Source organism: Astyanax mexicanus, chromosome 5 (assembly GCF_023375975.1).
Source record: "Astyanax mexicanus isolate ESR-SI-001 chromosome 5, AstMex3_surface, whole genome shotgun sequence".
NCBI classification, from domain to species: Eukaryota; Metazoa; Chordata; class Actinopteri; order Characiformes; family Acestrorhamphidae; genus Astyanax; species Astyanax mexicanus.
In genome coordinates this window covers 39,592,295-39,609,389 of record NC_064412.1, presented here as the reverse complement: position 1 = coordinate 39,609,389, position 17,095 = coordinate 39,592,295, and the positions used below count along the sequence as shown (strand labels likewise).

At 40.3% G+C, this 17,095-nt stretch overlaps 1 protein-coding gene across 4 annotated transcripts in view; it reads left to right on the top strand.

The window, feature by feature from the left end:
- pcnt (pericentrin) overlaps positions 1-17,095 on the top strand; it is a 70,026-nt gene that overhangs the window by 38,450 nt on the left and 14,481 nt on the right. For 2 of the 4 annotated variants that reach the window (XM_049479157.1, XM_049479155.1), the window contains 15 exons: positions 2,148-2,380; positions 3,268-3,387; positions 3,523-3,543; positions 4,977-5,213; positions 6,824-6,991; positions 7,132-7,284; positions 7,397-7,561; positions 8,361-9,299; positions 11,004-11,174; positions 12,500-12,994; positions 14,104-14,206; positions 14,340-14,512; positions 15,218-15,412; positions 15,777-15,947; positions 16,586-16,781. In XM_049479157.1, the coding sequence (XP_049335114.1) occupies positions 2,148-2,380; positions 3,268-3,387; positions 3,523-3,543; positions 4,977-5,213; positions 6,824-6,991; positions 7,132-7,284; positions 7,397-7,561; positions 8,361-9,299; positions 11,004-11,174; positions 12,500-12,994; positions 14,104-14,206; positions 14,340-14,512; positions 15,218-15,412; positions 15,777-15,947; positions 16,586-16,781 (3,540 nt within the window). The remainder of the gene's footprint in view (positions 1-2,147; positions 2,381-3,267; positions 3,388-3,522; positions 3,544-4,976; positions 5,214-6,823; positions 6,992-7,131; positions 7,285-7,396; positions 7,562-8,360; positions 9,300-11,003; positions 11,175-12,499; positions 12,995-14,103; positions 14,207-14,339; positions 14,513-15,217; positions 15,413-15,776; positions 15,948-16,585; positions 16,782-17,095) is intronic. The other 2 variants (XM_049479156.1, XM_049479158.1) reach the window with 1 other exon arrangement.

Here is a 17,095-nt window from a genome sequence, read left to right as displayed (position 1 = left end):
GTGAAAAATATGGTAGCATGTATAACTACAAATGCACTGCTGAGGTAAATTTAGAAGAATAGCTCTACTAAGGTAAACTTATAACCTAAATGAATCTCAGCAGTACTATTTTAGTCACTTCAGTTTTTCAATAGTGGATAAAGTGAATCAAATATAAAAAAAAAAACAGAGTTCACTTTTAGCAAAAAGTTTAATTTCTGTGCATCTGCTTAATGTGTGCTTTGGTAAAATCTGCTTTCATTTATGCCTCTTCATAATTTTGTTTTATGGTCCAGAAATTCTGAATATAGGAAACTCTTCCTGTGTAATTGTGCATTCCGAATGCACAGTGTGATTAATAAATGAATAAAAATGAACCAAATGTATTGTGCATGGCTGCATCTTGTCTAAATATTTGTGCATCTGTGAACGCTGGATGGCCTAATGCTGGTTCTCTAAATCATTTGTTTGGTATCTCGGTATGAGAAACCCTCTAAGACTGACTGTTAAAGCACGTATGGCCATTGGCATAGGAACCGGGGGGGATGGGTGGGACATGTCCCACCCAATATTGGAAACAGGTGGATTTGTCCCCCCCAAAAATTATATTGTTTCGCTCAGATCAGCTGTACTATTAATAAGGAGACAGACCGGACCAATCACGGAGCCTGTTCAGGTATTAAGTCCCGCCTCTCAGCACAAACAGCCAATCAGCTTGCTGGTTTTGCGGCCCGCGGTGTGCTAGTGGGGGAAGCCCCGCCCCCTCGCTGTGAGATTTAGCAGCGGGATCGGGCTGATTAAGATCTGGATATACGGGGATTTTTCTAATAGAAAGGTAACGATAGGCTAACCACATAAACTGTGATGATATTTCTGATAGCTGGTTAAAAATACAAGACTCTAAATCAGCACACAGATTAAACCCACTGTGATTAATAAACTGCAGCTGTGTGAGTGAGTTAGCTTAACTTTGGAATTAGATAGATTGGAAGTCAACGTTAAAGAAAAAATAAACTATATACATAATGTTCAACTTGCCCTGTACCTGGTCAGCTAATTACTGTTTCATTTTTAAACTGTCTTTATTAATTTAGGATTACAGGATTTACTGTGAGCAATAATGAACAAAGATTCATTTAGTTAGCTAGTTATCTAGAAGCCAGATGTAGTGGATAGTCAGAATTTAGTACAGTACTTTATGTTTGTAGTTTAAAGCAGTTTCTTAACCCTGATCACTGCCCCAAAATTGTGTTTTCCACCTGATCCAGCTGATCAGCTAATAAACAGTCATTTACTGAGTTTACTGAGTTTAATCATGTATATCCAGCAGTGTATTAGACACATCATACTACCACTTACTTTATTAAATGTCTTTAAAGCAGAGAAAGCTCTAGAATATGTAGAACAGTGTTAATATTCAGTAGAATATGTAAGAACAGGGTTCACAGTAAGGCCACATGTCCTGACGTTTATAATTAAAATCTTTATGAAACGTAAAGTTACATTCTTTTACATAAAAGGACACCAATCTTTAGAAGAGCTCTTAATAGAAAAATAAAAGCGTAGGATTTTTTTAAGAGTGGAGAAAATGTAAATATACAACAGAATTGACATGCCAATACATGATTATAATAATAATAATAATAATAATAACCAAATCTGTTATATTATTTTAAATATTAGGTGATAACTGATCATTTTTGTCATATGTATATGCATAATTTTTTCTTACAACAGTAAATGTAATGTGAAGTAACATGTTTAGCTTGTAAAATCACCTTGTTAACTAATAAAAAACAAAATACAGAAAAAAAAATATTATTTGTGATTAAAAGTAATTTCCACAAATGTTGTTCTAAGAAACTATAGGGTGGGCTTGGGTTCATATTGGCAAATGTGTCCCCCCCCCCCAATATCAAACCTGCTCCTACGCCCTTGCGTATGGCACCAAGAGTTTGGAAGCTGCACCCAGTTATATAGGCAGATCATGCTTTTAAATCACTGCTGTGACTGGTGTTAGCTAGCTGGTAATCATGGTGCCATAGGGCTTTCATGGGCTGTCATGGAGGTAGTGTTTCTCATCGTAAGATACTGAATAAATTAGGAGATCCTGCGTTTATGGCTTTTGAAGGCTCACTGCTAATCTTTTTCTTGTTTCTCTGTGGCAGCGCTGCTGGCGGAGGCGGAGCGGCTGGGGCAGGAGCGTGTTGACGTGCAGAGGCAGGCGGAGAAGGACCACAGTGGTCTGGCCACTCGGGTGCGACTGCTAGAGCTGACATTGGAGGAGCAGGAGAACCGCACGCAGCAGGAGGAGCAGCAGCACCGAGCTCAAACTGAGGACCTACAGCAGCACATCCATGCTCTGGAGAAACAGCTCAAACACCATCGCCAGTTCATAGACGTAAGTATAAGAATGCATGCCTGAGTGTGTACACTGAAGGCAGTGTTTCCACTGCATCTGAATTCTATGTAATGTTTTGTGTGGTGTCCATCACAATAGAATGAACTCTTTGATGGTACAGGACAAGGTAAATTGTCTATATGGGCACAAAGGTTTAAAACTTAAGGTTCTTAACTTCCATTTATTTTTTGTTAGCCACAACAGTCTAAAATTACATGCCCCATATTATGCAGTAGTTCCTTTAAAAAGGTTTTTAATATAATATGACACACTATCTGTCTCATTTTTTCCATTGATTCCATGATAGTTCGCTAACTACTGAATTAATCCAGCATGAGCTCCGTTTATGACTAAGCAACGCATAACACCTTTAGCAGAGCGCTGAGAAGGGGTTAGACAGCCATGGCCCCACCCCCGGAGTGAAAATCATGAATCTAATTGGTTAGACTGTCCTTCGACTTTGCAGATAGATTCATTACTACACCCTTCTCAAAATCAGGAGATGGGGCAGTCACCTTGGGCAGAAGCCATTTTAAAAAGCTTTGATTGGTTAAAACCGCTGTCAGTCAGATAATAGTGTCCTGTAGCAACTAAAAAACAGACTAATGCTTTAAATTAGTTGCTGTTTTATTTTAGTTAATTTATAAAATACATTCTTACACTTACAATAGATATATATTTCCTGATTAAAAATTATGTAATTATTTACATGCATTTGTCACCCCCTTCTCTGAAGGGTTAGAAGGGCCTCACTGCACACCACTGTTGTGTATCAGTGTGAATCACTGTGATTCTGCCCAGCCCTTTTGTGATCATCTAAAATACAATTACTGCTTGAAAGTGGTCTTATAGAATTGAGTGGTTTGATTCTTTTGACCTGTGTGCAGGAACAAGCTGTGGAGAGGGAGCATGAAAGAGATGAGTTTCAGCAAGAGATTAAGAACCTGGAGGCTCAACTCAAGCTACCTTCCAAAGGACACTCAGGAGGAGACTCCAATGGTCAAAGGGTGAGTATAACTTATATCTATTGTTAAAAATAATGAAGCAATAAATAGAGGCAATAAGTAGTTTGTAATTATTGGTCTTATATGAAACATACTTATTGGTTTGCTGTGTCGATATGCTTTTTTTTTTAAATATAGATTGAAGACTTGGTTATTCAGGTAAGTTATGTAGATATATGTGACCTGCTAGGCTAGTAGCTGCTTGTGCATGAGCTCTCTGTAATTTGTTGCAAAAATTCTGACCTGTGATTTGCATGTAGCTGTGCATGTCATACTTAAGCACTATTTTGTGTGGCGTAGTGTTTTGTCGTAGTCCACGTGTTGCAGTCGAAGTGTCTGTCGCAGTAGAATGTCTCCCTATTGTGTTGTCTTGAAGCTGTGCTGTAGATGTTGTGCTGCTGTAGATCATGCATGTATTTGCTTAATAGTTTAATATTCTGTGTCGGACATCTCGATCATTTTATGCTGATGCAGCTTAAAGGAGAATTGACTTTGGGTGTAGTAAAACATGTTAGTGTACACCTAGTGGCACCTCCACTCTCCTGCAGCTTTCCGAGTGCCAGTAATTTTGTGCTTTTTGCCCAGCACTCTGTACAACAGGTGCTTTTGGGGCATCCATTTGCCCCTTAAAATAAATGGATTTTTACACTGTTATTCAGGCTCAAAGTAGCTTCACACCTCATTTGTAGAATCTACAATCTACCTGACATTTAGAACGAGGCATTAATGACTTAAGAAGTGCACAAGAAGCTTATTAAAAACCACTGTTTAGTACCTCTAGCATAACCTAATCTCCGGGCACAGTCATCACTGTACTGATCATGACTTTACTTTAAGATGGTGGCGCCTGAAGATGAGGTCACGCTACAGGTTCTAAGCAGTGGTTTTTAATAAGCTTTTTTTGCACTTTTTTTAAAGTTAAGGCCTTGTTTTAAATGTCAGGGGTCTCTGGATTCTACCAATGAAGTGTGGAGCTACTTTGAGCCTGGAAAATGGTGTAAAAAGCGATTTATCTGCAGGGGAAAGTTGATGCTGGGCAAAAGGAAACAATTACTGGATCACGGAAAGCTACGAGCAAGCAGAGGTGGGCTATTCAACAAAGGTTAGTGCTCTCATGTTTTACTACACTAAAGAGAGTTCTCCTTTAAATAACCAGTAATTTTATTAATGTTTAGGCCTGTCACAATCCCTTCTATTCACCCCCCATTGTATTTCTGGATGATATATTGGTTCAGAAATAATTCACCTGAAGACCCTATTTGTATCTGATTTAATGGTATTATAGCCTAACAATGTGTTACTTTGGAAAATATTTCAATTGGACTGAAGAAAATTGAAAAAAATGTTTTTACGTTGTTTAAAAGGAAAAACAAATTACAACCACTGTTGAATAAAGTTGACACACAAGACAACACATACAACATACAAGACAAATACATACAATAAGAAGATGGCATAGTTATTGTGGCAGGCCTTATGATAAAATTTGGCTGAGCGCACAAGATGCTTGTCTAATCACTGCTACATCATTATTAAAGAATCACAGCTCTGTTCTGTATTCAGTGTTTTGTAATGGCTGCTGTCTCTCTCAGGTGGAAAGTCTCCAGGCCCTCATTAAAGACAAGACAGAGGATTACAGCGTGCTGCTATCAGCTAAAGAGCAGTGGCAGCGTGATCTGGATGAGCGCAATGATGAGATTGACAAGATGGCATCTCGAATTCGAGAGCTTGAGCAGGCTCTCCTGAGCAGTGCTGAAGCTGGAAGGGCGGTAACCCAGCTAGAGCAGGAGCTGCAGAGAGCACGCAAGAGCCTGCAGGACCTCTCTCAGGTGAGGCTGCTCTACAGTTAACTTAAAACTGCTTTCACACCACTCAGCTCTTTTGTTTCCTTGTTTTATATCTGAGCTTTATCTCTTTTTTTTTTAAATGTTGTTTCAGAAGTGCCAGGACTAGTGATGCACAGAAATGAAAATTATTTAAACAAAGGACTGTTTTGTTAATAGTATTTGCTACCCTTTGGTCTATAACAAATATGTAATGCTACAGGTCATTGCTGAACTGTAGTGCAGTACTCACTGTTTTCTAAGATGGATTACTCTCCTCCTGAGTTCATGTGAGCTTAGACTTCAGTTTGTTCTGTTTGTTGAGAGTAAACACTGTAATATGGCCTACGTTTGTTGTTGTTTTGGTATACATTTTTCTGTATTCATGTACATAGAATATAAAACATTTTAAGGCTTTTAATGAAGGGGATGGAATGTTTTAACGGGGCTCAAGCACTTTTATTATTAAATGCCTGGAACCAGAGTTTTCTCCTACTGTCATCATGAGAGGCTCCATCTTTTGGATCTTGTTGGAACAAACAACCAATGAAAATGCATTATTCTAATCATTATTCTAATGATTCAGTTTATCTAAAAGAGCTTCTGTGCCAATCACTATTAGTTAGCATTTGTAAAGAATAAACCAACCGGGATTTTGTAGTCCTTGTAGAACTGTTAGAACTACAGGTCGGAAAGCAGGTCGCAGTTCTAGAAAGCGGCACAGTTCTCGCGAGCGTTGGCCGCGACCGCCTAGGAAAACTTTGTCTGGTTTGAGCTTAGAGGAACCTGGCACAGGCACGAGAGGCCTACTATTCCTCCTATTACACTTCAATGGAGCGCTGCAGTGAGTTTAAGGCCATAATTTTTACTTCTTTAAAATATTCAATATTCAGGGAAATTCTACCTAGTTTGCCTTTTAAGATTAGTTTAGAAGATCTTAAAAAAAGATGAGTCCTCAATGAGCATTTACAGAACGGGAGTGTTCTATCACAGAGAAGAGTCAGGATGTTTCTTTTCTGTTGGTCTTGAGGGATGGTGGCTTGAGCAAAGTCATGCAGGAAGCTCTAAGGACTCCTGGTACAGATCTGGCTTTGACCGTTTCCATCATCTAGGAAGGAGCAGGTCCGTTTTTAATTTTACAGGCCAGCGTCAGGGTTTTGAACGCACCCAGGAGTACGCGCCCAAGGCGGATTCTGGGCTGTTCCAGGGGGAAGCTCATAGCTGATAAACTTCCACATCTGGTGTGGTCCAAGCATGTGTGAACTTAAGTTGAACCCCAGTTGTACTCTGGATTGCTCCCAAGCTTAAAAGTAGCTTTCACACTTGACTAAACAGGCCAGACACATGGGGGAATCTCTGTTGGCTAACAAACCTAGCTAATGCTAGCTATCATACTGTTCCTCTTCTGCCATTTTGCTGTGTATTTCCACACAGTGCTATGAACTGTTTCTACTGTGGAACAATATTGTATGATTTGCTGCCTGTTAATGTTACAACAGTTGTTTTTTTTTTTTTTTTCATCTGTCACAGTATGGGGGTATATGAAAAATGCATACAAGCAGTTAAATTAAAACTGCTGCCCGGCACTGAAAAAGTATTTTAATTCTCTGTTTTAGGATAAAGAAGCCTTGCAGCAGCAGCTCTACTCCAATAAGCTCCAGATCTCAGCCTTGCAATCTAAACTGGATGAGACTAGACATCGCTTCCCTGATCCCAATGCTGACCCTGGTCTCAGAGAACAGCTAGAGACGCTCAAACAAGACCTACAAAGCAAAAAGGAACAGGTCAGTCTGAAGAGGTGCAAAAAGTGTGGCAACCTGTTTTACCATCTTGTTGGTTCCACCTATGTGTACCGGTACAACCTATGTACAAAGTGATCGATTGATTGTTTTCTAAGTTAAGTTTCCTGAAACTGCGTCGCTAGGTGGAGCTGCAGCTTGAGCAAGTGGAGGAGCTGGAGAAGGCTCTGGAAGTGAGGGAGGAGGAGGTCCGGCAGCTCTCACTACAGCTGGAGCTAAACACCAGAGAGAGTCAAGCCAATGAGGAGCAGCTTCATCTGCATATTACACAACTGCAGGTACAAATTCAAGTGTTTAGTACCTTTAGTAGTTAAATAATGTGTTAAAATAAGATCAGCTCTCGCATCTTCTGACTTTCTGACTGTCCTGATCAACTGACTTGTCCTGTAGGAGACAGTGAGTGCTCTAAGGCACCATCAGGAGGAGAAGGGTGAGGAGGACCCTATGCTGCAGCTCCCTGCAGCTCTGTTGGAGGAGAAGAACTTGGAGATCGATCATCTTAATCAGCAGATCCTCCGTCTGCAGAAAGAGCTGGACACCACAAAAGATAACAAGGTAAGCCTGTTTTTTGCCAAGAGAATATTTTTTAATGTTGCTTACTTCCTTCTCCTAAAACATGCACAATAAAAATTTTAGCGAATCGAAAGATGTGATCTCACACTGTTGGATATCACAATATCGATGTAAAACACAACACTTGGCTTTCTCATCCTGGCAACACTTATTTTTTCCAGGATGAGAAGCAGTTTGGCATATTCTCTGCCTCACTCTGCCTTTCTCCTAGTCAAATCTACAGTGTGAAGGGCTCCTTCTGTTGCTAAACATGGGTAATACAATTAAAGGTAGCAGTTATTAGGGGTGGGTACATTTTTGAGTCATAGATGCATCTCAGTTCAGACGTGGACTATTCTCATGTACACATTTTGACGTAGTACCCTTGTACAATTTTAGAGTACGCAAATCTTTGATCGTTTTATTCACTTTGTGCTGTTGTATTGTTTATTAATGCTTATTTGTCATATTAGCACGAACGCTAATCCACAAAGCTACCTCTCGGGCCATCTGCTACTTTCATTCTCTTAATTCTTCTCCAAACTGTCGAAACAGTGTTAAGTGCTGCGTCTCTGTCACCATTTTCTCTCTCTCTCTCTCTCTCTCTCTCTCTCTCTCTCTCTCTCTCTCTCTCTCTCTCTCTCTCTCACTGTCTCAATTTTTCTCCCTCTCTCTGTCTCTATTTATTTCTCGGTCTCTCTGTCTCTATTTATTTCTCGGTCTCTCTGTCTCTCTTTTTATCTCTCGGTCTCTATCTCTTTTACAAGAGGTCCCACTGATGACTGTCCTTTTTCATTGTTAGGTTGTGGATGAGAAGCAAGCAGAGATCGAAGAGCTACAAGCTCAGGTTGAGCGTCTTCACGGTGATCAGGAGCGCCTTCGCCAAGCTAAAGAAGAAGAGACAGAGCAGCTGCATGAGGTCATCCACAAACTGCAGGAGGAGCTGAGCCAACTGGATGCCAACCGCCATGAGGTCAGCGACCCAAGCCCTGAACCTCCAGACTTCCCCTGGTCCCCCCGACCCCAGCACAGCACTGAGGAGAGCCTGTGCCATGAGCTGAGCAGCCAGACGCTGCAGAGCTCCCGTACCAGGCTGAAGGAGCTCCAGGCAGAGCTGGAGAGATCTGCGGAGGAGAAGGATGCACTACAGAGGCTGCTGCTTTCCCAGGAGGAGCAGTACGGAGAGCAGGTGGAGGCGTTGGGCCGCAGTCTCGGTGAGGAGAAGGGTAGACTCGTTGTGTTGGAGGAGGAGGCAGAAGATCTCAGACTCCAGCTGACTGGCAAAGAGGATGAAGTGGCCAAACTGCAGACCCGTCTGTCTGAGCTCGAAGATGGAGAGGGGCACCTTAATCTCCAGCTAAAAAATGTAGAAGAAAGAAGTGAGGAGGTACGTAAGGAGATGCTAAGAGAGAAAGAAGCACGAGAGAAGCTGGAAGATCAGGTCCAAGAGCTGAGACAGAAGGCAGAGGATGGCCAGATTGCCAGGGCAGAACTTGAAACACAGATCATGAAGCTGGAAGAGCTGGTGCAGCAAAGCAAGACCGATATCTCCACCTTGGAGACGGGGAAGAAGGAGCTGTACATGGAGAGACAGGCTCTGAGAAAACAAGAGGGAAAACTTCAAGAGGAAATAGAGAGGCTGAAGCAGGAGGTTCAGTCTAAGGGTGAGGAGATACAGGAATTAAATGTAGAGCTGGAGGAGAGGGTGACCAAACAGGAGGAGACACATAAAGAAGTGCTGGTAAGATTCTTTAACACTAGTCATTCTTTTCTTTCAATTAACACTTTTTTTTAGCGCTTTTTTTTTAAATGTATTTATTTTTTTTAACAAATGTCAAAAAGCAGCTTTACAGGGTGAGTTATGGTACTGGTCAGTAGTAATGTATCAGCAGATTACCACAAAAGAGAAACAAACAAAAGTTGGAACAATTGAAAGCTTGTGAGGAGGAAAGTCCATCTAGGTACTGAATATTGTAATGTAATGGGTTTTCTTTTTCTTGGGGAAAAGTGGTAGTTTAAGATCAAATTGTGAATATTAGAAGAGTGAAGACAAGGTTATGCGTTTTGTCAAATATTGCTGATCGGATCATAAATGGCCACAGTAACTTAACTGTAAGGTGGAGGAGTTTATCAGTGGGAGAGTAGAGTATAGGAGAAGGGGAATGAGCCATATGTGTAACCCCCAGATGTTGGATGCTTTCATTTCATTTACAGTAACATATTGCATACAAGTTTATAAAATGAGAGAAGAGTCAAAGGTCAAACCTGGTTGCATTAACCCTATTTTAAATGTTCAAACTGTCCTATTTCAGCAAAATGTGTTAATTTATATTTGCCTCAAATTTTGTATAGTTCATTATAAAATACAGGAATTATAATTTTATCCAAGTCTGTAAGATTATATTGTTAGTGCGCATTTTGTCATGTTGCAGTAACCCTTCTGAGTGGTACTAAAAGATCTAAAGGCTTGTTCATATTTTTATTAAATTATTTCAAGCCTTGTCCTGCCTGTTCCACCAAAGTTACATAACGTAGTGGCAGTGATCCAGCTTGAAGAAACCATGTCTGAGACTGAATTCATTTTACAAATTAGTTAATACTATAAAGCTGTTACAAAAGCGATAAAAGACAAAGTGTATAAATGATTGTTTTGGTGAAACATGGGTGGGGGAGAGCTACATTTTAGGCATTGGGTAAAGTGTCCGTTTAAGAAAATGACATGGTATTAGGTTGGTTTTAATCTTATGGCTGTTCAGTGTGTATCGCAAGATTTTTCTCCCTTGTTAATTTGTCATGCTGTTATGCTTTCGGAATGTATTCTGAATAGATTTTCATAGGGTAGGATGACTACATTTTATTTACTTTGCAATTGTGCCAAACTAGACCAAGCTAAAATCTTAGGAAGATGTGTTTGTGTGAGATCATTATTAGGCAAGCTGCCTGGCCTAGCTTTAGGCCAGGCAACACACACACACACACACACACACACACACATATGCTCCAGCTGAAGAATGGTCATGCTGTGGTGTGGTTAGCCCAGCCCTCACTGCTGATCTGGCTCATAAGAACTTTACTCATTCAGGAAGTAAAACCAGAGAAAACGGAACATACTCAGACAGCAACTCACAAGCTATACTTCTGTATGGCTTCTTTATTTTGAAGAGAAAAAACACAAGTTTGCTACTGTTTACTGAGACGGTTCTGGTATGCTTGATTTGGTTTCTTTTTTTACATACGGTTAAATGGTTGTGGTTCTTTTTAATTGGTGTTTTTAGTGTGTTTTTAGAAACATTTGACTGGTTTTGTTCAAGAGATAGTCCCTGAAGGTTTTTTGCTTTTGTTCTGACCTGTGCTAAAAATGTGTATTAAATCAGAGGTTGACCCAGTTCCTACAGCTTTAGGAAGGCTTCTGAAACTGAAATTGGTGTGTGTTTTATGTGTGTAGACCTGTGCAGAGGAGACCCTGGCCAAGGCAGAAGCAGCCCTGCGAGAAAGAGAAGAACAGCTTGCACATCTGAGGGCAGAGCATGACCTGCTCAGGGCGGAGCTTGCTGCTGTGAAGGAAGGGCTCAGCACCAGTACAGAGAGAGCAGAGAAGCTGCGAGAAGAGGGGCAGGTAAGTGGTTGTGGGGTAACAGACAAGTCATTGACTGATAAAAGCACTGGAAAGGTCTATAGTGGTCCATAGACAATAGCTCAAACATTGAATGTGAGAAACCTTTGTTTGGAAAGTGTGCAGTGTAAGGGAAAAATAGGACAATTTAATTTTTTTTTTTACAGTTTTTAAAGTATTTTAAAACAAACACAGAATTTGGGTAAGATACTGACACAAAATGTACAACAATAATATTGGTGTCATTAGCCTGTCTCAAAGCTCCCTCTGACTAACTAAATTAGGTACATTAAATGCATGCACACCAATTTTTCTATAAAAATGAGCAATAATCTGCCTGATAAATTTGAGTGATTAATCGATTGATCAATATTGCACACTCTGTTCCTCAGTGTCTGCCTTATCAAACTTATAAGTGTTTTAAAACTCTTATATATATATATATATATATATATATATATATATATATATATATATATATATATATAGATATATAGATATATAGATATATATAGACATATAGATATATAGATATATATAGACATATAGATATATATAGACATATATATAGACATATATATAGACATATAGATGTCATCTGTCATTATTTATCAGTCTACCTTACCCTCTCCAGATTTTTTTTTCTAGCAACACAAGCTATTTGAATGGTCTATTGTAGATACCTGTAGATGTAACTGAACTAAAGATAAATGATTTTCAGTTGCAAACATCATGCCTAACATCAACCTTGGCCCCTAAAACTACATCTAAAAAGGTTAAGGATATGGTTAGATTTTAGGGTTTATTCAAAGTGAAGGTAAATGTTACGGTTAAGATGAAATTTAGCTTTAGACTCCATAGAGAATTTACATTCAGCTTAGAGTTCAGTTGCTTTCAACCATGGTGAATGAGAAACTTTAAAAAGGTCTGTTATACAAGTCATTAAAGTGACAACCTAAGTGTCCTGAGAGCATCACAGGACACTCTGAAAATCAGTGTTTCTTCATTTGCTAGGTCAGTTTATTTGTTTCTCCTGGTCTTTTTTATTAACAGTTAAACCATTAATGTTTAGATAAATGTTTTCCATAGAAAGAGTTCTGACCTGATTGCCAGAACAAAATGTTAAAATATGTTATGAAATTGTGAATTTAAAATTGTGCCATTGGTTAATTCAGGATTTTAACCTTAAAGATATTTTATCTTAAGAGCAAGATCTTTATTTATTTATTTTTTCCACTAGTAAATCTGCTGCAGTGGGCTTAAGCATATTATTTTGTTTGCTAAGTTTGATGCGATTTTGCACTGAAATCTGAACTGTTCTTGTGCAGACGAAGGACCGTGCTCTGGCAGATCTGGAAGTGCATAACCAGCATCTGCGGGCCGAGCTGCGGGGTCTGCAGGACGATCTGGCCGTGCAGGAAGAGGAGCTGGCGTATCAGCAGCGGGAACTGGACGAGCTGAGGCTGCGCTGCGCCAGACAAGAGCCCTCTGAGCTCCCTAAAGACGACCACCGCTTTCTGGAGGGCCTGTCACGAGACGCCTCACTCTCCTCTCCGGAAGTGCTGCGGCGGCTGGACTGCAGCGAGGAACGGCACTCTCGCCTCCATGCTTCTCACCTGTCGGAGCTGAGCGCCCTGCGCAACACCAGCCTCGAACTGGGCACCAAGCCCTCACCCATGGAGCGGGAGAGGAACGAGCTGAAACGTCCTCTAGTAACGCTCACAGAGACTGATGCTCCCAGCACACATTCACCCACCGCCTCACCACGCTCACTGTCCATCTCCGAGAACCCGTCTGTGATCGATTCACTGGATGCTGATAAGGTAAGAGTTATTACTGATTTTGACTAAATTAAAATGTTCAAGCAAGACATTCATAGGAAAAAAAGGCCCGAATAAACTATCATAGGAATACTTCTACTGTTTCCACCATGCAATCCCAATGGCTTACATTTTAAATTTTTCATGTGACACATGCACTGCTAGAACCATATTAACCATAATGGGATGTAACTTATATTGGTATCTACTATCAGTGTATTTTCTCTGCGACCTTGTGTATTTTAGGGACTTTTTATATTGTGCAGTGTTTGTACGGTAATGAGAAACCTTGAAAAGTCATGGAATTTGAAAATAGCAATTTCCAGGCCTGAATAAGTTTTGGAAAAGTCATAAAAAATTTGGTCTACAAATCTGTGTTTTTTTTTAATTTTTTAATTTTTATTATTATTTATCGATGGAGAAAATCTATTTTGAGCTAACAAATACGTCAGCTCAGAGTTAATTCGGTAATTTAGCCCTATTCAATGGAGCTCTCAGGATCTGACACGCATTTTATTATTAAAGATTGTGTGAATGTTTTATCTGATTAATTTTAGGCCTACTGTAATCAATTGTAATTATTGTTTCAGTTTGTTGTTGGTTTTATTGTCCATGTTAGCACTGATGTGTTAAAAATCGTATGGTCATGAAAGTTTGCCTAAAAGACATGGAAAAGTCATAATTAAATCATGGGTATTTATTGGTTAAATAGTGTATGAACCCTGATTGTGATTGTTTATTTGCAGACAACTAGTGTAATATTTGGTTTTTAATTTCTCTCTTAAGTCTTCATGTGAAATTTTTCACTTGTTTCCATTTGTTTGAGTTAAATTTACAAACAGTCTAAGTGTTGTTTTTGATTGGAGCCAACTGTAAAGGACATTTATACATGCATTTCTGGACAAACCTGGTTTACAGGACAAGTGTATGTGTATTGATGGGAGTAATATTACAGGATTAAACACTGACAAGAACTGTGCAAAACTGTGTAACTTAATCATATATTAGTATTATTCTGTCTGCAAATGTTATTTTAAGGTAAATATGCTTTTGTCAGAGTGAATTTAGGAGATTCTTTAAAGAGGCACTAATATTTAGTTTTTCTTTGTCAGGTACAAGATTTGGAGAACCTGGATGTGAACTCATCTCATTCTCCTCTCTGTTCTGCCTCCCCCGTCTCCATCCCTGAGTGGGCCAGTGATGGATATGGCAGCAGTGAGTGACTCTTACACATGTTGCTTGAGTGCAGCACAATTAACGTCTGTTTCCCAGTCCTGTTAGTTAGCTACTGCTAATATGACGAGGTCTAAGCACATCTTTTTTCTATTTTATTTTATTTTTTATATAGATGTTAGCTCTGAACTTGAGGCCAAACTGAAGCTGGACCTGGAACATGCGGAGTGGTTGGACTCTCACTTTGTTGAGTACCTGCGCTGCAGGGGCATGGATCCAGATCCACTCGCAGAGAGTGTCTCAGACAGCCTGCACCACAGCCAGGAACTGCTTTCACCTGAGCTGCAGGTATTCTGTCTTCTTTATACATCTGTAAAGTATGGCACCTTATTTCTACCAATAAAAAATGGGAAGTTGTGTAAAATGTAAATAAATGTGAATTAAAACATGGAGATATTGCCATTTCCTGAAAAACATACTCATTTAGAACTTGATGGCTTGATTTGCGTTTATATAATTTATATAAATTATATCTGGTGTAGAGTGGTCTAGGGGGCTAAAGTGCTGCCACTATGATTAGGAGATTGCTGATTGAGATTAAGATTAGCTGATTCTAATCCTGGTCATGCAGCTTACCATCAGCTGCTGAAGCCCAGAGAGCACAATTGGCCTTGCTCTCTCTGGGTGGGTAAAAGGTGCTCTTTCTCCACATCACTCCTAAGGGTGAGATCAATCAACACAAGGCGTCTGTGAGCTGATGTATCAGAACAGAGTAGCTGCTGTGTTGCTACTCTGCAATGCTGCATCAGCTGCAATTTGAAAGAACCATTTACTTCACATGTGTTGGAAGAGGCATGTGCTAGTCTTCACCCTCCTGGTGTTGAAGGCAGCTAAATGAGTGGGACAATTGGCTACATAAATTTTAGAGAAATTGGGGGGAAAACATTTTTTTTTTTTTTTAAATTTGGAAAACAAAAACCCACATTCAAAACCACCTTTTGTACAACCTGGGTCATTAAATTCCTAACGCTCTTAATACTTCTGTGTGCTCAGGCCATGCTGAAGCGTGTGTACCAGGAGAGTTGCAGAGTGCTCTCTCTATCCCATCGCCCTCCACCCACCGGCCAGCCCCGCCCAGACTCTGAGGAGGCTCCACCCCCTTCCTGGCAGAGGGAGAGGCGTGCCTTGCAGGAGACTGTGCTGTCGCTCAGGGAGCTGCTCTGCAGGATGGCTGAGCGTGAACCGAAGGTCACTGACTTATATATAACTCCATCTGTGTTATTTGTACTAATAGACATTCTAATGAACTAGAAGAATTTTAGTATTAGGACAGGTTTTTGTGAACATCTTTGCTCCTCTAGATACCTCATCTGAAGTGCCTCCACATCTGTGCACCCATTAAGACTGCTTTATCACAGTCGGAAAAGAATGCACTTAATTTACAATAATTAGAGTATTAATATGTATAATATAATCAATGTTTTAGTAGCAGAAATGTGATTTTTAACCAGGTTTATAATAGTTCATGATGTGTTATTTACAGAATTAATCAATTACTGGCATTGATTACAGGGCAAATTATGTAACTTAAATTATCTGTGACCATGTGTAGGCGGAAGGTGATCACGTGGACTGGCGAAGGGAGCTCTTGCAGGCTGTACGGAGTGTGTTTGATAGCGAGAGGGAGTGGCTTCACGCTCAGCTTCAGACTGTGATGAGCACTAACACGCACATGGATCATACATCTCTGCTGGAGCAACTGGAAAGGCTTCTTCAGAAACAGGTACCTCTTAGACTTTTTAACATTACTTGGGGACAGTTGTCCATGTGCTTTATCTGCATGGATAGATGAGTCAGTGCTTGCTTCTATTAGCTGATGTATCAGAGCTGGGGAACTGGCACTTTCCTTTAAGTGCGCTGGCTATCCAGTGATGCAGATGGAAAAGAGAAGGAGCCTGACTGTCTCCTAGTGTTGGGGCACATTACTCACATTATGATAGATGAATATTGGATTATTCCAAACTGGAGAAAAAATTAACGCTGAAAGATTTTTGAGTGAATCCAGGGTTCCCACGGGTCCTTAAAGTCTTTTGGAAAAGCACATACTAACATTAGCGGCAAGTTTCTGGGGGGAGAACTAAGGTTATCGTAGAGCTAGCTAACATTAGCATAAAGCTACACAACATTAACTGGAGAGAACTAAGGTAAGCGGAGTTAACATTAGCTGCGAGCTCGCTACATTACCAGGGAGAAAGCTAGGATTAGCAGCGAGCTAGCTAACATGCCAACTAGTCTGCCTCACCTTTAAATGAAAATAAATTTGTTTATGACTATAGTAGTGTTTGTGTTCAAGTAATTAAACATGTAAAAAATGCTGTGTTTTCACTGTTCATTAGTAATACAAATGTGTGTTTTTCCCAGGAGGAGCAACAACGGAGGTCTTTGGAGCAGTTGTTAAATGCAGATCGTCTCAGTCTCCTGGCAGAAATCCGCAGTTTGCATGCGCAGCTGCACACCTGTACTCTGCAGAGTCAGGAGCAACTGCGAGAGCTACAGGACTCCTTCCACACACTGCGAGAGCAGGGCATGCAGACGCAGCAGAAACTGCAGCAACAAGGTGACTGCTGCATCACTACTACCTTTTTTTACTATTTACAAATGACAAATTTAACCTTAATGTAGTTATTCTCATGCTTATGTGGAATTCCTTAAATATTATAAATATTAGATTGGGCTCTGAGTGGTCCAGCGCACTACTGTTAATGTCCTGTTAATGTAGCTTGCCATTAGCTACCAGAGCCCTTAGGTAGCACAATTGGCCTTGCTCTCTCCGGGTGGGTAGATGGTGCACTCTCCCCTCATCTCTCCAAAGGATGATGTCCGCAGCATGTGTGCTGATGTATCGGAACCACGTTGCTGTGCTTTCCTCAG